The following is a 22845-nucleotide window of genomic DNA, read 5'->3' as shown; positions in this document are numbered from 1 at the left end:
AAAGGAAAAGAAAATTTCTTTTTCATCTCAGCGGAGAGCAAGCAGTGTTGCTCCAGAAAGAAATGGTTTTATTCCCAGCCTCTCTGCAGCATCTCTATACTGCATGAGTACATAGCTGCAGAACTCTGCATTGTATAACTTCTCCCATCAGTCAGTCAGCTGTTCAACTCTCTTTCCCATAAAAGTTCAAGAGGGGGCAAAAAATAAAAATATAATTCAGATTAGTTCATTATGTCCTGACATCTGTTTCATGCAGATTGTGGTGCAATAAAATGCTAGTAACTGAAATAGAATGTAATTGTAGTTTGAGTTAATTTTGGTAAATTTGGTTATTTCAAACACAAATCTTAGGAAAATGAAATTTTAAACTTGGATTATTTGGTTAAGAGTAACAAATAGCAATATGAATAAACCAATAGATAATATAACAGATTAAATTTTGGAATTTGAATATGTTTGAGGGGGTTTGCTTAAAAGATAAATTCTAATTAACAATTTTCCAATTGACCAAAATATTTGGAGGGTCTGTTAAGTACATATTATTCTTCTGGGTGTTATGGGAGGCAAAAAGGAGTATGTAACTATGGTAAATATATAACATAGGTACATTTTATAAGAAAATATCTCTCTTGTGCCCAATTAGTGGTAAAGAAAATACAATTGGCCCTTGAATAACATGGGGATAGGGGAGCCTACTCCCCCAAATGCAGTCAAAAGTCCACATATAACTTTTGACTCCCAAAAAACTTAACTACTAATAGCCAACTGTTGATGGGAAGTCTTACCGATAATTTAAACAGTTTGTTAACACATATTTTGTATGTTATACGTATTATAAAGTGTATTCTCACAGTAAAATAAGCTAGAAAAAAGAAAGTGTTATTAAGAAAATCATAAGGAAGAGAAAATGCATTTACAGTATTTACTGAAAAAAATTCATGTATAAGTGGATCCACATAGTTCAAATCCATGTTATTCAAGGGAAAACTGTGCAAGCTGTGAACTGTGGTGACTAGGGAAGGCTTTATGGCCTGACTCTTAAGAAGAACTAAATGTTGCCAATCCCTACTTACTCTTTCACTTTTGCTAGGAATACATTGCATCACCTCTAAGATTGAAGGGAAAAATATAATCACCGTATCTCTCAAAATTGTATAGGTTTATGAGTCAAATGGATATTTAAGAGAATTTTTCTTTTTGTTATAATGGCTGTTCAGGTTTAGCAGTTTCATCCATAGTCACCTGAAATTACCTTCTCTTTATTTCCTTGTGAAAATTTGCATTTATAGGACCTACTGAGTCAAGAGTGAAGTGATAAAATCAGCAAAGGAGAAAAATCATTGATATGGAAATATGCACTACCCAAACCTTTGAGGATAATCTCATGTTGATAGTCTTTATAATGAAAAAAAACTTGACTATGTATGCAGCATGTGAGGAAACATATTATCCATGCCAAGAACTGGGTTTTCAAAACCTTCTATTTGAGATTTCTGTTAAAAAAAAAAAAAAAAAAAAGGAAGCCCATGTTATTAATATAAACATCATAATTTACACATATTGAGACCATGATTAGTTAGTTAACTGGATTTATCCTGACATTTCATTCATTTCTCCTTTCCCTCAGCTATGTCCTCAAAAAATGAACAGTGGCTGTAGTAACTTTAGCACAGTGTTGTAACTAGTCGGTAGGTTGAGATTCAGGCAACCTCAACATATATTCCTACGTCTCTCAAATACCTATCTATCTACCATTCATCCTTTCAACAAGATTTGTTGTTTCTATTGGACCAGGAACTGTGCTGAATGTTTTGAAAGAGAACTAGGAAATCACAGCTGCATATTTGAATGCAGAGGTGGGTTGATCGAGTTCAGTGTACCTTCTAGGTCTCACAAAGGCAGAGCTTTAAATGCTGGAGAAACCTTCCAGACTTTATCTGAGAATACTGCTTAATTATACATTGACGTTCATAGGAAACATTATCAGCAAGGTTGTTGTTACATCACATAGATGTTTTCTTTCTATATATTGTTCTCTTGATCCATCAGACATGGGACTGAGGAAATCAAAGGTAGGGGTTTGGTCTGTTTCATGGTAACAGACTGAGTTCCTAACCATAGTGATTCGTCTGAATAATACATGTATAGATACAGTGAAAAATCTATCTCCACTACTTGGAAAGACAACTCTTCTACTTGGAAATACAGCCCCTTCTAGGAGCTGAATGACCTAGTCACAAAACCCTATACATATTTGACCCTTTTATAAATGGTGTTCTTCCTCTGAATTAAATGCAGAATACTTCTTTATTAACTCAAGTAATCATCATTGCCTAGTCCCTAAAAAAAAAAAAAAAAAGATTCTCTTTAAAAATTAAAATATAAAGTTGGTTTCACTAGTGTATTGTGATATCTCCATTTGCGAAAATCTGCTTTCTACATATTTTAACACTTGCCATTATCCATTTTTGAAAAATAAGTCCCACCACTGAGACCCCTCATTAGTTAAGCTTGTCTTCAACAGAAATTCTAGAATAAGTGAGTTTTCTCTGGCACTGCTACCTTACACTCTATCCTCATTCCATCCTTTTATAATCACTCCTTGGCATTTTGTCAGAAAACCCCCACTAAAAATAGTTCATCCACAAGTATCCTTCAATTGAAATGAGCAGTTCTCACCCAACCCCACACTCTATCTCTTCCCACTGAAAAAAGAAGTCCGAGACCCTCAGTCTGAATTTGTGGCCCACTTTGATACTGAGAAATAAGTTAGATATTGAAAAGTAAGCAGTCTCTTTAAATTACCGAACACTGGTGTATGAACAACCCATATACTTCCCAGACATATTTGTTTTTTGTAAAAACTTGTAAACAATACTGAAAATGTTAATTAATATTCATTAGTCAATGTGAAAAGGAGTTTTAACAGAGAAGCTGTTCTTCAGATTTAGGGTTGTTAGGTTAACAAATAAAAACACAGAATGTCCAGTTAAATTTGAATTTCAGGTAAATAATGTATTTTTTTTTAATGTAAGTGTACTCCAAATATTCTATAGGATATGCTTAAAATGAAAACAAAATCAGTTGTTTAGCTGAAACTCAGATTTAACTGGGTGCCATGTGTTTTTCCTGGCAACCCTATTCCGATTTCTGATATCAGCCTGGTGGTCACCAGTGCCCATCTCCCATGGCTTAAGCTGGGCTGGCTCTCCCTTCCTCCAAGCTGCCAGCACAGCCCCAGCGAATGAGTTGGTGTTTGGATACCGTTATGTCTCCTCTACCCAATACTCTACCCAGAAAAGGACAGCAGTTGTCAAAATAAATCAAGCACTCTTCTAGGTTAACTCTGTAACGTTGTAAATACAATAATGTCCTGTCTAGCTCAAGGGCGTTAGGACTTCACTGGGGATTAGAATGGAGTAGCAGGTGAGAAATGTGGGGGAATGAAGCAGAAGGAAAAATAATTTGATTGTAAGCTTCAGTTGAGTGTTATAATAGTATTTGAATTATTTATAAGGTTTTATTTAACAAAGCATGTAACTGAATGACTTTAGCTGCCACCTGCTATTGAGGATAACAAAAAGGAACTATTTCTTAGCACTTAAGAAATGTAGATGAGGGTAAAGGGGATCAAATACATGGTGATGGAAGAAGGACTGACTCTGGATGGAGAACACACAATGTGATTTATAGAAGATGTAATACCGAATTGTATACCTGAAATTTATGTAACTTTACTAACAATTGTCACCCCAATAAACTTTAATTAAAAATAAATAAATAAAAATAAAAAACAAAATACACAAGTAATCGAAACAGAAACAAGTTCATAGATACAGAGAACAAACTGATGGTTGCCAGAAGGGAGGTGTGTTAGGCGGCTGGGTTGAAAAGGTAAAGGGATTAAGAAGTACAAATTGGCAGTTACAAAATTGTCACATGGATATAAAGTACAGCATAGGGAATTATGGTTAATAACATTGTAATAAATATGTATGGTGCCAGGGGGGTCTAGACTTATTGAGGAAATAACTTAGTAAGTTATATGAATGTCTAACCACTATACTGTAACTTGAAACTATTATAATATTGAAGGTCAACTGTAATTCAAAAATTTTAAAAGTTTAAAGAAAAAAAACAGAAATGTTAGAAAATATATTGAGATGGAAGAACAGAACTGGATCCAAAAAGCATGCATTTTTTTCTTTAGGAATTTTTGTTTTAACTATCTCTTTCCAGGTATTCATCCCTGAGACTTGAGAAAAGGTATTGGCCCCACGAAACTGGTTGTTAGGAGGAAAGAATGCAGGACGTGCATTGAACTTGTTTTGTTGTCTCACATGTTTATTAACATTCATTGTGGCCTGTGAAATTTGTGTGAGACTCTGAATACAGAGAGCTGAATGATTGCCCAATTATTAAGACATGGTTTACTGATAATTCAGAACAGCGTTGCAGCTGACTGCCCCCCCCCCCACACACACACACACTGACTTGACTTGTAGGATTTAGAGAGATGTCCAGTTTTCAATGCTTAGATGATCAACCTCCATTTCCCTTCACTATGGGACTTAAAAAATGAATCCATTAAAATCAGAAATACCTAGTTCTCCAAGTCAAGGTCCAGATAGCCTAAAGTCCATTTCATAAAGCATCTTGTAAAAAGAATCTGCTTATATTGCAGTATTCTCAGTATTATTCTTTTCCACTTCCTCACTCATATTCTTCATAGCCTATGCCCACCAAGTACATGGTATTCATTCAATAAATACTTGAGTGAAAAAAAACTTGATTTCACATGTCATGTGTTTTCAACCCAGAGAGGAATGGACCTGGCGAAGGCTCTGCTGTGAGACATGCTGGACATCTGATAGCCACTCTATACAAACCTGTGATAATCATCAGCTGGCAGGCCGTCAATCTGGATAAAACTGTAATAGCAGGGGTCACGTTAACCCAGACCAGTGTACCACAACATTTCACACCCTGAGCTGTCCATGCAACATTCATTAAGAGTGAAGGGTGAAAGTCATAAGAAAAAGAAAAATAACTATGAGTTCGTAAGAACATGAATGCCTAGACATACAGTAAAGATGCTACCAAAGAGATGTATTATATTTATCTCAGAAAGAGTCTAATCATGCATGTCATGAGTCCTGAAAGGAATTACATACCGTTTGCATTATTTCACTGAAATGGTTATCAAGGTAGATATCTGCAAAGAGGGGAGAGTGTTACAGTTTTTTCTTTCAACATCTTGTGCTAAAATGCTACTGCTGGTTTCTTTTTCCTTCAATGAGAATTGTACCAAGCAGGCTTGATTTTTTTTCTCTCCCATTACTCCCATACCAATAAAGGGGCAAATACTGACACTAGCACTATTGCCCCTGGCTGCTACTTGTAGTTACATAACTCCCACCTTTAACAGCACCATCGGCACAGATGACTAGCATTGCATGAGAGAGAGCAGCAAGAGTAATGGCATTCGTTCCGTCTGTATTTTTGTGGGGTTTATATTAAATTATTTTTATTATTTTTTTTAATTTCAGCCAACACCATTTGGAACAGAGATAACTACCCAGCTGAACTTGTCATAATTTTTAAAAATATGTTTTTTAATTTTTCAATTACAGTTGTATGATACTGTATTAGTTTCAGGTGTACAGCATAGTGATTAGACACTTGTATAACTTAAGAAATGACCACCCTGAAAAATCTAGTATCCATCTGATACCATATATAGTTATTATAATATAATTGACTATATTCCCTATGCTATACTTTTTATCCTTACGACCATTTTGTAACTACCAATTGGTTCTTCTCCCTTCCCCTATTTCACCCAGCCCCCCAACACCCTCCCATCTGGTAACCATTAAAATGTTCTCTGTATCTGTGAGTTTATTTCTGTTTTTGTTTGTTTGTTTTGTTCTTTAGATTCCATGTATAAGTGAAATCATATGACATTTGTCATTTCTCTCTGATTTACTATATTCAGGACAATACCCTCTAAGTCCATCCATATGGTTGCAGATAGCAAGGTTTTATTCTTTTTTATGGCTGAGTAATAATATTCCATTGTATATATTTAACACTTCTTTATCCATTCATCTACTAATGGACACTTCGGTTGCTTCCATATATTGGCTAGCATAAATAATGCTGCAATGAACACATAGATGTATATGTCTTTTTGAATCAGTGTTTGAGGATTCTTTGGATAAATACCCAGAAATAGAATTACTGGGCCCTTCTTTATCTCATGATAGCTTTTGTTTTAAAGTCTATTTTTTCTGGTATACGTATGGCTACTTCAGTTTTTTATTTCATTTTCATGAATTATCTTTTTCCGTTCCTTTACTTTCAGTCTGTGCTATTGATCTGAAGTGAGTCTGTTGTGAGCAGCATATGTAAGGGTCTTGTTTTCTTATCCATTCAGACACCCTATGTTTTTTGATTGGAGCATTTTACCATTTACATTTAAAGTAAGTGTTGATAGATACGTAGTTACTGCTATTTTATCATTCATATTTTTTATCCTTCCTCTTCCTCTTCTCTTTCTCCTCCTCCTCCTCCTCCTCTTCTTCCTCCTTCTTCTTCTTGAAGAAGTCCCTTTAACATTTCTTTAATACCAGTTTGGTGATGATGAACTCCTTTAGCTTTTTCTTGTCTGGGAAGCTCTTTATCTGTCCTTCGATTCTAAATGACAGCATTGCTGTTTAGAGTAATCTTGGTTATAAGTCCCTAGTCTTCATCACTTTCAATATTTCATGCCAATCCCTTCTGACCTACAAAGGTTCTGTTGATAAATCAGATGATTGTGTTATGGGAGCTCCCTTACAGATAAATAACTGCTTTTCTCTTGCTGCTTTTAAGATTCTTTGTCTTTAACCTTTGACATTTTCATTATGATATGTCTTGGTGTGGGCCTCTTTGGGTTCATCTTGTTTGGGACTCTCTGTGTATGCTGTGCTTGTATATCTATTTGTTCTGCCAGGTTAGGGAAGTTTTCCATTGTTATTTCTTCAAATAGGTTTTCAGTTCCTTGCTCTTTCTCTTCTCCTTCTGGTACCACTATGATGTGAATGTTGGTACGCTTAATGTTGTCCCAGAGGCCCCTTAAACTATCTTCATATTTTTGGATTCTTTTTGTCATTTTGCTGTTCTGAATTCATGTTTTCTGCTACCTTATCTTCTAAATTGCTGATTCAGTTCTCTGCTTCATCTAATCTACTGTTGATTTCCTCTAAAGTATTCTTTATTTCAGTTATTATAGTCTTTTATTTCTGACTGGTTCCTTTTTATGTTTTCTGTGTCCATTTCTATGTTTCCTATCCCTTTGTTGAAGTTCTCACTGAGATCATTGCACATCCTTATAACCAGGGTATTGAACTCTGCATGTGGTAGATTGTTTGTCTCCATTTTGTTTAGTTCTTTTTCTGGAGTTTTCTCTTGTTCTTTTATTTGGGACATGCTTCTTTGTCTCCTTATTTTGGCTGACTCTCTGTGTTTCTATGCATTAGATAGGGTTGCAAAGCCTTATTCAGTAGGTATCCTGTGGGGCCCAGGGCACAGTCATCTGAGTCAGGTGCTCCAGATGTGTCCTTTGTGTGGGTTGTGTGTGCCCTCCTGTTCTAGTTGAGCCATCGTTGCTCTTTGTATGTCAACGGAGGGGTTGACCCTCGGGCTTATTGTTTGTGAGGACTGGCTGTGACTACAGTGGAGGAGCTGTTGTGCAGAGGTGACCCTACAGAGCAGGATTCAATTTAGCAGGGCTCTGGTACCTGCACAATCTAAATTTTGGGTGTGTCATCTTTGGAGGCAGCCAGGTGATGCTCTGGCTTGCTCCAAAGCTAGCCACCAGGCGTACCATACCTGGGGCCTCCTGACAGGATTCTCACCATAGGCAAGTTCAGCTGCAGTCTTTGCCCAGCCAGGGCACCCTGAGCCACGAAGTAATCTGAAGATGGGCTTGGAGGTGCCTCAAGAGGCCAAGCCACAAACTTACGCCCACTTTGGATAGTGCCAGGCTTAGGGCTGCTCAGCAAGAGGTTCGGGACATGCTGAAGCCAGATGCTGCTTCTTTGAGGTCTGTGAAACTTTGAGAGATTGTAGGAAAGTCTACAGCATGAGCCAAGACAGGCCGTTTGTACAGAAAAGCCATTAGAAGCTACTTGGGTGGACCTGAAAGTAGGTGGGGCAGTTTCTCAGAATTACCAGGGTGAGGCAAACAAATGGTGTTAGCCAGGTCAATGGAGATTTAGGTATGGTGGCCACCTGCACCTGCACACTGGGAGTGGGGAGGGCTCGACAAAGAAACAATGGTTTCTGTCAGCTCTTCTGGGAGAAATCTGCCCCTCCATTCCTCGCCCTGAAGCCAGATAATTCAGTTCCTCCCCTATGTCACTGGCATCTTTGTAGCTGCTACCCCAGTGCTGGAGCTCAGAACAAGTCAGTCCGTCAGTGAGTGAGTCTGTGTGCGGTCCCTTTAAGAGGAGAGCTTGGGACTGTAGCAACCCTTGTCTCACTCAGCCACAATCTCCGCTCATTTTTACAGCCAGAAGTTAAGGGGACTTCTTTGCCCAGCACTGGAACCCTGGACTGGGGAGCCTGGTGTGGAGCTGGGAAACCTTGCTCCTCTGGGTGGGACCTCTGCTGTCAAGATATCCTCCCCAATCTTTAATGGTCACATGCAGGTGTCGGACAAGTTCATCCCTTGTTTCTCCCCCTCCTACCAGACTCAATGTGGTTTCTTCTCTATATCCTTAGTTATAAGACTTCCATTCAGCTCAATTTCAGGTAGTTCTCAATGATGGCTATTCTATAGTTTCATTGTAATTATGATATGGTCATGGGTGGAGGCAAGCGCAACATTTACCTACTCTGCTATCTTGACCAGCTGTCATTATATTAAATTCGTTTTAGACAGTGATTTTCAAAAAAAAAAAAAATAAATGAGTGGACTCCTGACATTTCTACAAATGAAGGAGCAGGTTGGGAAGTGTGGGGAAGATGAGCAGCAGAACTGATGTGGGGACTCAGGAAAAGGAAGGAAATGGAGAATCAGGGAGAGAAAAGATGTGCAATGAGAAAGGGATGGTTGAACAGATGAACAGGACTGGCCACCCCTTAGCCTGCTCTCTCAGTAACCCACTTTGTTTAAAACCTGCCAAATATACCCCAGATTTAGGTACTGCCTCCCTCATTCCCAACTCAACAGGCTTGGGAGGCCCACATTCATCTTTTAGTGCCTAGCACCTCACACTTGGGTTCCCAAAATCTGCAACCACAGACACAGCCATGCACAATTAGACTTCTATCCTCTATATCCTCCCAAATCTCTGACCAGACCACTCACCCACCCAAGTAAGATTATTTTCTTACATGGAAGAATTTTATTTAAATAACTTGTTTATAATTAAAGCCATTGCTATGTTCTTGAAACAAACTATTCTGAGTTGTTCAAAGGAATTTCCTTAAATTATTCTGAGTTTGATTATCAAGAAGAGATCCAGAAATTCACAAGGTTTTCAATGTGGACTATCCACCATTCCTACTTTTTATAACTGTCTTCCCCGTAAGGAAATAAAAGCATTCTAATGATACTTATGTTCTTCACAACAGACAACAGAAAGAGACTTTGACTGAATCTAAGTCAAAAAAAGTTTAGTAGGAGATACTATGTGTTCTTATTATTGTTTAATCAGTTTACTTCTCTGGTCATTGATTAATGGCTTTCTCTGACAGATTAGTTAGCTTTGCTGTGTTAAACAACCTTTAAGTCTCAATGTTTTACAAACTTGTGAGTGGCTGCCGGTTGGCTCTGGTGGCTCTGTTCCACATATCTTTTTATTGCAGGACCCAGGATGAGGGAGCAACCTCTATCTGAGACATGCCATTCTCAGGGTAGAGGGAAAAGAGCAAGAGGCTGGCTGGAACCACAACATTGCTTTGAAAGCTTCTGTTTGATTGAAGACTATGTTTGTCATCTCACATTCCTTTGACCAAAGCAAGTCACAGGGTGAAACAACAATGGGGCAAGGAAGTATATTCCAGGAACCCCATCTACCAGGAGGGCTAGCAGGTCACATGGCAGTTGGTGGAGATGTATAATCCCCTTACAGGGAGCAAGTGATTGAGCGTATATCATAATTGAATACCACTGAAATGCCGGTTTCATCCCTTCAAGTCTTTAAGACCTGCTGCTGTCTGCCGTGTTTAGTGTGTAGGAGTTTGGGGCAAGATTAAGATACTACCTGTTAAGAATCTATCCTCCCACCTACCCCTCTGCGATTTTGTCACCTGCCTAGGACACTACCATCTCCTTCTCTTTCAACAGACTCTCATTACTCACGCATGCAACTCTCTCCCCTGTCTCATTTGCTCTGGGACTTCTAACATCATATCAATAATGCATTTAAGATTTTACCAAGAGAGAGAAGAAAGCATGGACTTTAAGTAGCTTCTATTTACTGCTGCACTAAAATTCCTGAGATAATAAAGACCTCACAATTTAATTTGCTTGAACTGATAAAGGAAAAAAATATAAGCGGAGCACACACAAATTTATATTTCCATAAACTATGCCACCACATAAGGAGTTTTCTAATGGCTAAGGCTCTCAGTCCAAATGTAGAACACATACATCTCAGTACTTCATACTCTCAAAGCACATTTTTACTCAGACATACATTAAGTGCAAGATATGTCTTGTGCTAGGTAGAGGCTGAATGGTTTCCAGAGTTCAGGAAACAAACTGATAGTATAGTTAAAGGCATAGTCTGAAAATGTCAATTTCCCATGAGACTAGACCCAATGAATTATTTTGCCAAATAAAATTTACCACAGGGCAAAGAAAACTAGAACTAAAAACAGGTTAATGTCTATTAGAGCTACATTTGAGTAGGACATTTCTGTGTGGGGCAAGAGCCTGTGGGCTGCAGTAGCATTTATATGGTCAAGACCTATGGGAACCAAACTGAGTGAACCAATGTATTTTTCTTTAATTCATTAAATACTGCCTCAAACATGTTTCCAAACTAGGATTTTATTTAAAGTTCATTGATACAATTGGAACATTGGGGCCTATTTTGTTTTCCTAAACATTTAATTCAGTAATTATACAGTAAGGCAAAAAGCATGCCCCGGTTGCACAATTTTATTAATAAAAAGGTGATGTGTTTTATATTTCTTGATTCCAAGCATGCCTAGAATGCGATGTTTTACTTTAGTTTACCACATAGTATTTTTTATCTCACTCTGTGTTAACTTTGCATTAGTATCTGAAGTAAATATAGGCCATCTATTCAGTATGTTAATTAAGTATGTAGTCAATTTGAACAAAGTAGTTTATTGATATTGGATGGGAGGCAGTAGTGGATTGAGTAAATTTTGTAGTTCATAGCTTGTTATTATGATGTCCTGAAAAATACCCTGAAAATACACAAATATAGATGTAGACATATGTGAGCTATGTGACCATATTTTATGTAATCTGCATGTAGCATGAAAATTTAGGGGGTAGATAATAATGTTTTAAAGAATGTAAATGTTTTAAACATACGTATGATTTATGTTGTTTAGTTAATCCCAATTATAATACTAAAAATGGGTAATATTAAAAAACAAGTGAAATAAAGACTTTTCTCAAAAACATACAAAACAAAATTATTTCTAGAATAGAAATTTATAAAACGGCATTTCCTAGGCTTGTGAAATTCTTTGTAAAAGCAATATCTTTCTTGGGTGTTAAAAAAAGTTATTTGAGATCACAACTGTACAAATAACATTTTATCCAATTATTTTTATTGTTGTTGGCAGTAATGTTCTTCAGTGAAGTGGGTGACAGAAACACCACAAAATCCACTGAAACACTTCTGCACGAATTGCCATGCCCAGATGGTTTATGTCCCCAAAATAGTAGTAGAATCTACAAGGAGCTGGCAGTCATTTTGGCAGCAGTTTGTTTTCTCCTCAGCATGAAATCAAACAATTTTAAGGACAGAATTGCAGGTATATGAGTTTTCTCCATATCAAATTATACTGTATAAGGTGGTCAAGATACCTAAATGTTGTATTATTATAACTTTGGTGTTAGGAAATCTTTGAGGAGATTAAATGGGGCAGATAAATTATATAATCTGCTCAGTTGGTAACTAGACGTAACCAGATTTAGCACAACATGAAAAAAGTTATAGAACTAAAATATAAAGTGGCTGTAGAAATATACTTCATTAGGTTTCAAACCTGCATAATATAGTGTCTAAATTTAAATATTATGACCATCTTTTTTTTTTTAGTATCTTCTGTTTTTAAGATTTTTAAGACAGTCTCCATTGCTGCCAAAATACTTCATTTATTAGATTTATTTTGAGTTTCTTCAAGTATATAATTGACTGAGTGAATACTAGTTTAATATGGCTACTTGTGTTATATTTGCATACATTTTATTTAAGTTTAAAATCATGTAAGTACTTGAAAACTATTAAATAACATAGAAACTGGCAGGCAGTGGTTTGGGAGTCAGGAAATAAAAGTTTTGATTCCAGTTCTACCATTAATAAGCTGTGTGACCCTGAACAAATTACATGTTTATTTGGAAGTTGGAAACACACAAATTCTAAACAGAGAAATGTTAACTTTTCTTTGATTCACTTTGTTTTCTGTTAAATGAGAAGGATGGATTAGATGTTCTCTAACTTTTCTTTCAACATTTGCTATTTCTTGATTTTGATTTACTTATCTTTGACTATTCTCTTAAAATAATTCATTTAATATTTCAGAAGTACAGAAGTTGAGGCAAACTACGTCTTCTCTGCCTGAAAGCCTGTGTTATAAACTCTAATGACCTGTCCCACATCAATATCTTTGTCAAACATTGGTTGACTATATTTATATGGGTCTATTTCTGGGCTATATATTCTGTTCTGTTGATTTGTCTGTCTTTTATTTTGCTAATTCCACACTGTCTTGATTACTGTAGTTTGAGAGTAAGTCTTGAAGTTGGATAGCAACAGTCATCCAACTTTGTTCTCCTTCAATGTTGTGTTGGCTATTCTTGGTCTTTTGCCTCTCTGCATAAACTTTAGAAACACTTTGTTCATATCCACAAAATAACTTGCTGGGATTTTGATTGAGATTGCATTTCTCAATAGATCAGATTAGATGCCAAGTTGGAAAGATCTCACATCGCAATAGTATTGAGCAGGGAGTATCTCTACATTTATATAGTTCTTCTTTGACTTTTATCCGTTTTATAGTTTTCCTCATATAGACCTTATACATAATCTGTTAGATTTATACCTAAGTATTTCATTTTGGGGGGAGGGGTGCTAATATAAATGGTTTTATGTTTTTAATTTCAAATTCAATGTTTATTTTTGGGATATAAGAAAGTGATTGACTTTTGTATATTAATGTTGTATCCTGCAACCTTGTTATCATTGCTTATTAGTTCTAGGAGGTTTTTTGTTAATTCTTTTTGGATTTTTCTACATAGGCAATTATGTCATCAGCTACAAAGACACTATTTTTTTTTTCCTTCTCAATATGTGTATCATTTATTTCTTTTTCTTGTCTTATTGCATTGATTAGGACTTCCAGTATGATATTGAAAAGGAATGGTGAGGGGGGACATCCTTGCTTTGTTTCTAATCTTAGTGAGAAAGTTTCTATTTTCTTTTCTTTCCATTGTATTTTTAAACATGTCTTATTCCTATAAAGAAAATAAATTGAGGGTTGTTTTTTTTGTTGTTACTTTTCAACCCAGACACCTTAATTGTCTTACCACTTGTAGGAATTGTTTAGATGCTTCTATTGAGTTTCATGGGCTTGCAATCTGATAATATGCAAATAGTTATAATTTTACTTTTTCATCCTTATATTAAAAATGTAATTATTTCTCATATTTAATTGGATTCATTTGTACCTCCAGAAAAAAATGTTATATAGTAATGTTGTTTTTATATTGATTTTATTGAAAATACATCTAGGATTACTTTGTTGCTGAATCTGGGGTTCATATAAATAAATATGTATTTGTATTTTCAACATACTATGAAGTTAGCATTGTGTGTTGGAGGAGAAAAATTATCTATTCACGAATTAATGTTGGAACAACTGGAAAAAATTGATCTCTACCTCACTTTACATAGAAAACAAACTGCAAATAGATCACAAATTTAAATTTATAAAATTAAACCATAAAGTGCTAAAAATGCAAGAAAACATGATATATAATATGTCCCTCCACTCCTCTAGGGACATGGGTGCTTTTATAAGCGTGACAAAAAAACCTAGAAGCCAAAGAAGAATTAGAGCTAGATTATCATATTAACATTTTTTAAAAACTTAATTCATTTTTTTAAATCTGTTGCTCAAAACCATCATAAAGTCAAAAAACATATACTTTTAAAAAGGCCCCACATCAAAAAATTAAATGGTTGATATCATATCTAAAAATGTATACTATAGATTAAAAAAGAAAATTAGAACACAGGCTGTTCTTTAGATAGACAGTCACAGAAAGAAAAGAAAAAGTAGCTCTTTAACATGAAAAAAAGTTCACATTTTCTCATAGTAAAACAAATACAAATTAAAGCTATAATATTACCTGTGTTTTTCCCCAGTCAGATTCAAAATGTTGAAAACATGATAACACATATGCATTGAGGATGCAGATGTATAGACACTGTGTTGCATTGCTGTCATGAGAATCATTGGTGCAAGCTTCTTAGAGAGTAATCATACAATTATATCAAAATTAAAGATTCACTTTACACACAGCCAAGTACACCTTTAGAAGTCAATACCATAAATATATCTACACATCTGTAAAAGTATGTGTATAAAATATATTCATTGTAGCTTTATTATAGTACGTACAAACAATGGAAAACCATGTAGCCAATAAAAAGAAAGAGTCAAATCTATAAAAACTGAGAAAGAATGACTCTAATACATATTTTCAAGGGAAAAATGCAGGATGCAGAACAGTTTGTGCAGTAAGATACTATGTATATGAGTTTTTAACTAGAATATGTGTAAGTATACATGTGCTCATGTGATTAGCATATATCTATTACATACCTGGAAAACACGTGGAGACAGTTAACAATGGTTGCCTCTGGGAAAGGCACCTGAGTGCTGGAGAACAAGGTGGAAGGGAAAATTTACACTGTATTTTTTGTTAAATGTTTTGAATTTACATCATTTACACATGTTTTCTATCAAAAAATTAGTTAGTTAAAAATAAAAACCATACATATCTCTATGTCATAATACTTCCCTTATGAGATACCTTATTTATTATCCCTAAAGTTTTATTTCCAAATAAATAAATGCCATTATTTTCCTGATGCCTTATGGGAAAAGTAGAGTTTCATTGATTTAAATTGACTTATTTAATTTTCCTATTCTTCCAGAGCTTGTAGGTAGATTGTAAGTGCTCTGAAAGTTTTGTGAGATAACTCAATAGACTGAAGGTACAAATTTAGACTTGAATTCCCCACCCCCACCTTTCTTTCTGGTCACCCACTGAAAAATATAGTCATAAACCTCACAACAATGGGAACCTCCTTCAGTGAAATTTGCAGTCTCTTTAGGACTCCTCACAAAATAGTTATGGCTGCAATTTTATTATTACAATTCATAGACACCAAAGCTAGATTAACTGTATCAGAGCTTGCTGACTTTAATGAGTTAATGCAGTATCCCAATAAAACTTGTGGCCAAGCAGTAGCTTAGGCTCTGGGAAGCTTTGGCTCAGTAATATCTGTGAAATTTGAGCTCATATTAAATATGCCTTAAAACAATACATTTGGGATTCAGCCTCTGGCATCAGATCAGGTCTGACTCTGCTATATGGAGTTGAGAGTTTTGCCTCAGGTTCTTGTAATATGTTTAGCACTATAGGACTATAGAATCAGCAAGAATAGTATTATTGCTTTAGTGAAGAAAACCACTTCAGTTGCTATTGAGCTCATGTCACCCTGTCTTCTTTCTGGTCGTTTTTCCCTGAAATTGGAGACTCCTGCTGCCCTGCATCTTTAGTTACCTGCAGCCCAATGTAGTAATTTCTTTCCAGTCAAGTCTTTCTCTCATTCTTAGTCATTTCGTTGGCACTTATCCAGCCTTGCAGTGGCTATTTCTGTATGTGTTCAAGTAAGCCAACCGCATCATAGCTAAGACATGAGCAGGTTGTAGTTCTAATTTTCCCAATCTCAGAAGAGACGGAGACCCAATCAGAACAGCAGTGACTCTCTGATTGGTCATTAAGTTTGGCTGCAGCAAACTGTTCTGATCCCCTTGGCCAGGAACCATTTGTCAAGACTAGAGGGTTGGATTTTATGTCCTCTCAGAGCCAGCTCCCTTTCCACTTCCTCCTGTTGATGAGCTAACCATTGTCTCTATGGGACAACATCCTCCTCTTCTGGTGGCTCGAGAGGAAACGCCCATTAGGAACATGGTGGCATTTAGCCTAATGTAAGTGAATTAAGGCTAGATTTGAACCACTTTCTTAACTTATGACACTGTTCCTGTATTGGCAAAACATAAGAATGAATAGACGTGGAACTCTTAACAAAATCCAACATAGAAACCATGTCTGTTAGGCCAAACTCTTAGAAGGAGAAAGTAGAATGGTGGTTGCCAGGGACTGGGGGAGGGGGAAATGGGTGTTGCTATTCGGTGGGTAAAAGTTTCAGTTATACAGGATGAGTACGTTCTAGAGATCCACTGTACATTCCGTGCCTATAGTTAACAGTACTGTCTTACACACTTAAAAATTCATTCAAAAGGTAAATGTCATGTCACATGTTCTTACTACAAAAATAATTTATGTTTTGTAATTACATGTCAATTTAGTTGGAAACAAAATTTTCAGTCCTCTAGTCATATTTCATGACAAGTGTTTATAAATACTAAGTCTTCCCTTAATCTCCTTAAAATATCAACTTTTTTTTTTAGGACTTTCATATGCAGAGTAAATGGTAATTAAAATGTGCAGGATGACAAGATGGAGCAAACAGTGCTTGTACCACCAGGACCTGACAGCTTCAACTTCTTCACCAGAGAATCTCTTGCAGCTATTGAAAGGCGCATTGCAGAAGAAAAGGCTAAGAATCCCAAACCAGACAAGAGAGACGATGACGAAAATGGCCCAAAGCCAAATAGTGACTTGGAAGCTGGAAAGAACCTTCCTTTTATTTATGGAGACATCCCTCCAGAGATGGTGTCAGAGCCGCTGGAGGACCTGGACCCATACTATATCAATAAAAAAGTGAGTGTTTTTTATCAGGCATATTTTGCTGCTAATTGCCTACGCATACCTTGGACGATTGTAGCACCAACACAGGCTGAATTAGCACAAAGTGTTAAGTATCCATCTGTTTAAGAAATAACATATTTGCATGTGTCTTATGCATACACATGAAAAATAAATTGATTATATCATAATTGATGGAGCTATCCCAAATGCACCATGACAAATACCTAAAAATAAATGTTAAGTTAGTGACAGCTAATTTAATAAATTAAAAAATTCTCCCCAGAGATTGTATTTACTAAAGAATTTTATGTTATTTGCTGCACTTGAAAATCCTGAAAATTATCACAAGTTATAAGGACTTCAAAAATATTAGTGTTCATTTCTCATAGAACAAAATTTGATGCCACAGAGGCTTTCACTTGCTATATCATGTTACATGTAATAAATCAATTGATTTCTGGAACATTCTTATATAAACTATAATTTTAAAAAGTATTCAATTTTTTGGTAGAAATATATTTCTATTTGTAAGAATGAACAAAAATATAGTGTTCTGAAGAACCTATAAACAATATTTGAATGCCTGCATTTTCTGTATCCGTGCTTGAAGTGAATACTTTGTATTAAGCACCCAACATTTCATTAAGACCACAATTTCACCAAACCAAGATGAAAAGCTTACAGAAAAAGGCAAAATCAAAGAAGATTATTGTATTGATTTTAGATTGAATTTATGAGTACTTAATTTTCAACATTTTATTATCTTTTTCATCTGCTACAATACACTTGTGTACTCTTGGTAGAAGGGTAGGGCACAAAGATTATAATTAAACAAATGGAAGTTTTTTGTTGGACATGGGCCTTATAATACCCTAGACCAGGGGTGTCCAAACTTTTTTCAACGCTTTTTACCAAGGGCCATGTGCGATAAAATACACAAACAGCCGGGCCACTCACGCGAGGTGAAGGACGTATTACCTCACCTGGTTTACTTAAGTAAACTAAATATATTTTTGGAATTTGCTGCGGGCCAATTAAAAATGGATGCGGGCCGCAGTTGGCCTGCGGGCTGCAGTTTGGACATCCCTGCGCCTAGACTGTTGTTGCTCGCACAGTTCTTGACAACATGAAGTCAGTCCTTGTCAAATGCATAAGTTTGGCAATTGTAATATATAGATTTGAGACAGTTTTGTAAATCACTTCGTATCACCTTAATTTCAGAGATAAAGACCTCACAAAAGGATGACTGGCACTACGTTAATTTTTTTTCTTTGAACTTTCAGGATATAGCTGGTTTAAGTGTAACATACTTTCCCTTTTTAAAAACTAATTTGCCCATTTTATAATAAAGGAAGAGATAAAGACTCATTTTCCAAAGATTTTATTTTCTTTCATTTAACTTTGCTTTTTAATATAATATTGCCAAATCTTAGTAGGTAAGAGATTATCCATTTCACAACTACTTTTAAAATTATGAAAAAGTTTCACTTTATCATTAAACCAGCCCTTTGGAATACAATTAAATATGCTATCTGAAAAGCTAAAGCCCAAATTAAGCCAACTATGAGGGGTTTATTTATATAAGAAAAGTCAAAATGCACATAATCCAGTTATTTGAACATTGTAATTTATTTAAAATTACTTCATTATTGAAGTAATGACTCTGCTGTGTTCTAGAGAGAAATTCACTCACCTTATAGAGCATGTTAATTTATTGATAGCTATTGGATATATCCAGTCTATTCAAAGACTGTTCTAATCATAGGTTAGGGAGCTCGACCCCCAACAGGCCTTTTGCTACCCCCTGACACCCAGCCCCTACCTCTCTGGTAGTAATCACCCTCTAAAATGTGTTAAAGGCACCAGAGTCTACCCCTTTATCAAAGAGGGCTGAAATCTAGCATCCCAGCTCATGTGCTATGTCCTTATTTATAAAACAATAAATGATGCTTTCAGAAAGACTAAACTAATGCATCTTGACAAGGGCAGTGATTTTTCATGTGAAAACCAGATCACCTGATCAATTCTTTTCTTTCAGTTAAAGAGTTTTCAGAGTGATGAAAGTTCTTGTCTTTGAGAGGATGTCCCTAAAAAAAAACGGCCACAATTGGTTTGTCATGAGGGATACAAAGGATATAAAGGCAGCTGGAAACAAAATTATGCTGACCCTTTCAAATCTTTAAAATCAAGTGTGAAAAATTAACTCTGATGGAATGACTAGTCAGCCTGACGTGACCCTTATAAACTTTGTTAGGTTCACATTCAAATTTGCCATTAACATCTTCTATCCTTATCTTCAAATGCACATTGTGTGAGAAAAGAAAAACATTTTGGCATTTTGGAACACATCGCAGTGTGCAAGTAGAACAACCTGATAAGAAACATATTGTTATCAGGAAGGAGTTTTCCCCAAGGTAAGGCACATCCATTGCTTTCACATTGAGCTGACATCCAGCAAGTCTTCAAGTAAGTCATTCAACAGCAATGCGAATGAAACTTTGGAGCACCGAAGTCCTTATAAACTAATATGGAATGCTTAGGGCAGGTGAGCAACACACACATTGAGCTGTGTGTTTGAAATTTCCTTCTTTTGTGAGTTCATGTTTTAAAGCTTTCTCTAGTTGCCTGTACACTGTTTTTAAGTCTTCAATTTTCTTTCATAATTGGATTATTTCAGTATTAAGGAATAGTCTTAACTTCTGAATTCATGTGCTCTCATTAAAGTTGGAATGCTTAGCAAAATAATAACCTGTTTTAAATCATGACTCTTTCTTTTGATATTTGATGACTGATTTTATTTTAGTGACGCACGGTATTCCGGCACAGCTGACAGGTCTAATGGTGGAAATTTCACCAGGGAAAAGGCTTCGTAGGATGAGATTTCCCACTATTACTGATATTGGGGATGTGGATTTTATTCCCTGAATGACATAGAATATACAGACATCAGTTAGGCCAGTGACTTCCCTGAGGTTTTACTCCAAGTTCAATAATTAATATGTCGTTTGTATCTATATACAATGTCTTTTGTGTCTCTCTTAATAATATATAGAATAAGCAAAGCGAGCCCACTATAAAAAATGGTTGCAGAATCTATTCTTTATGTTATACTTTAGAATAAAATACAGTGGTATTTTATGTTCAAGAAACAGAAACAACACTGAGCTCTCTGTGATCTACAAAGACAATGTCATCGAGCTTACGGAAATGTCACTGCTGGTGATGTATTTTCAGAAGGCATATGCCCACATATTTTTATCTTTTTTTGCCCCAGTTTAAAATGTGCATATTATATAATGTTCAAAAATTCTACTAAAACTGTTAAAGTAGTTTAATCACGGTCAGTGATATTAAAGAAATAGTAACAGCCATCTCATGAACATTCCTGGGGCATGGAAGCATTAAGAATTCTCCAGACCATCAGATGTTTAACGTTTTCAGAAGTAGGTGATAAGAACTAAGGAATAAAATAGTGCTATGAGAAAACTGTCGTAGAATTTCCATACCATGTGAGCTCTGGTCCAGTTGTCTTTAGAACGTCATTACAAGTTGAGTTCCTTTTGTTTATTTACTATAGTTGCGTGGCAAGGCACATTTTAGCTTGTGAACATACCTATTTTTTACACTTATGGAATTTTTTTTCCCACAGTTACCTTTTATAGCTTGGATTGATTTTGTACCATTTGGCTATACATTCAAATTCTTCACCCACTCTTTGTTATAGAAAACTTCTCTCGACTCATGTTCTTAAAATTACAGATGACTCATTAGTACCATATCCTTTTGACAGTGTGACAGTATACTGGAAATAGCTTGAGATATTTTAGATCTGTAGTGAACATGGGTAAGTTTGTTAATTATGGGATGTAGAAATGTATCCTTTTAAAAGTGTACTCCTTGCTGGTGGTCTCATGGACCATTTAAAAACAACATACTGTCCCTTTTTATCAGCTCTTTTAAAAAAGATGCATACTCCCTCTTTATTGGACCTGCATGAAGAGTCATATATGAATTTGTTATTTTAAATTCATGCTTCATCTGTCATTGCTATAGGAGTTTTCAGTTGTTATATTGGATAGAGTTATTTGTTTTGTTTGTAATTGGGATTAAGGAGTTTTTCTTACAAAAGTAAGTTAATAGAACATCAAAAAAGTAGATGGTAGTTTAAAGCTTATGAGTCCATGAGCTGTCATATGGACAGTCCCCACTTCACAACTTTTCCTTGCATATTTTTGGCTCCTCTAGAACTGCCAGTCACCGAGGTTCTCCCTTACATCCAAGACAGCATACTTGACTTCCAAATCTTTCTTCCTTAATCTCCTTTCTTTGTTACCTCTCAGTCTCTGTCTCAGAAACAATCCCAAGATATTAATGTTGGTAATAAAATAATGGTTAGCATTTATTCAGTACCTACTATATTAGTAAGAGACCTTTCGATTGAAAATGACCAAAGCCCAACAAAAACTAGTTACCAAAAAAAAAAGTATAGAGTGAATCTGGTTTTAATAGCAAAGGATCTAGTACCTAAAACTACATCATTAGGACATAATCTTCTTCCATTTTTGGCTCTACTTTCACCTGTTTTGGCTGCTTTCATAAGCTCGCCCTTTCCAAAAGACGGTAAAAATCGCCACCAGTAGCACTAAACTAACATCCTACAGCCTAGTAAACCCAAGAAAGAGCTATTTTTTTACTTCAAAAGCTTTAACAAAAGCCCTGGAATTGGTTCTAATTAGGTCTCATGGCCTCCTCTAAACAAATCAGTGTGGCCAAGGGTATGTGATGGTCTCATTGTCTAGAGCAGTGTCACATGTTGACCTGTGCTGCCAACGAGTAGGTCAGCTCCATTAAAGCCACCTGAGCAGACAATGAGGCAGAGGTTCTATCTAAAAGGAAGGCATAGGGACTGTTAAGAAGGTATGGTAGGCAGGCTAAAACAATAGCTCTGTGCTCTGTGCACTATGTATCCAGGTATTTACAGTTCTTATTTAATCCACACATCCTTCCAAGATAGCCCTTGTCTTTATTTAAAAATAATGAAAAACTGAGGTGAAGTAATTCGCCTAAGATCACAAGGCTATTAAGAAACAGAGACTAGATTTAAAACCAGATCTGTCAGCTTCCATGATCCATGGCCATGATACTTTGGGTCTGCAGTTGTTGTACTAACGATACCAGTGGAAAAGAGAAGTCAGTGATAGAATCTAAATAAACGTGTCACTGCTTTTCCTGCCCTTCTACTCATGCCGCTTTGCTATTTGTGCTCCTTGTCTCCAAAGCTGTCAGTATTTCCCAAAGCTGACTTGGCCTTTCACTACCTCTGGTCCACCAGGAGCATCCCCTGCCTTTGTAAAACCTTAGAGACTCAGTAGATCTGGATCATCTTCTAAAATAACTAGAAAATTACATTTCCCACCAGATTCTAGTAGTGTGATAAGCACCTTTTTTTTCTAAGAGGACAGACTCTGGAAACTTCATCTGTGTGCCTCTGTGAAGAAAGTCCATTTAAATTGGGATCTGAAGGATAGAAAGGAGAAGAGAGAGAAGAGTCTTCCAGGGAAAGGGAACAGCCTATCAGA

The 22845-nt window shown here is 36.0% G+C and overlaps 1 protein-coding gene across 4 annotated transcripts in view; it reads left to right on the top strand.

Moving 5' to 3' along the window:
- The window catches only part of LOC109445183 (sodium channel protein type 1 subunit alpha), a 111764-nt gene that overhangs the window by 21858 nt on the left and 67061 nt on the right, over positions 1 to 22845 (top strand). For all 4 annotated transcript variants that reach the window (XM_074337350.2, XM_074337346.2, XM_074337357.2 and 1 more), the window contains exon 2: positions 16966 to 17278. In XM_074337350.2, the coding sequence (XP_074193451.1) occupies positions 17015 to 17278 (264 nt within the window). In that variant the 5' untranslated portion in view covers positions 16966 to 17014. The remainder of the gene's footprint in view (positions 1 to 16965; positions 17279 to 22845) is intronic.

This window comes from Rhinolophus sinicus, chromosome 17, assembly GCF_057876585.1.
Source record: "Rhinolophus sinicus isolate RSI-liver-muscle chromosome 17, RSI-T2T, whole genome shotgun sequence".
Taxonomy (NCBI): domain Eukaryota; kingdom Metazoa; phylum Chordata; class Mammalia; order Chiroptera; family Rhinolophidae; genus Rhinolophus; species Rhinolophus sinicus.
Note: the sequence above shows the minus strand (reverse complement) of the source record. Positions and strands in the feature narration are given on the sequence as shown.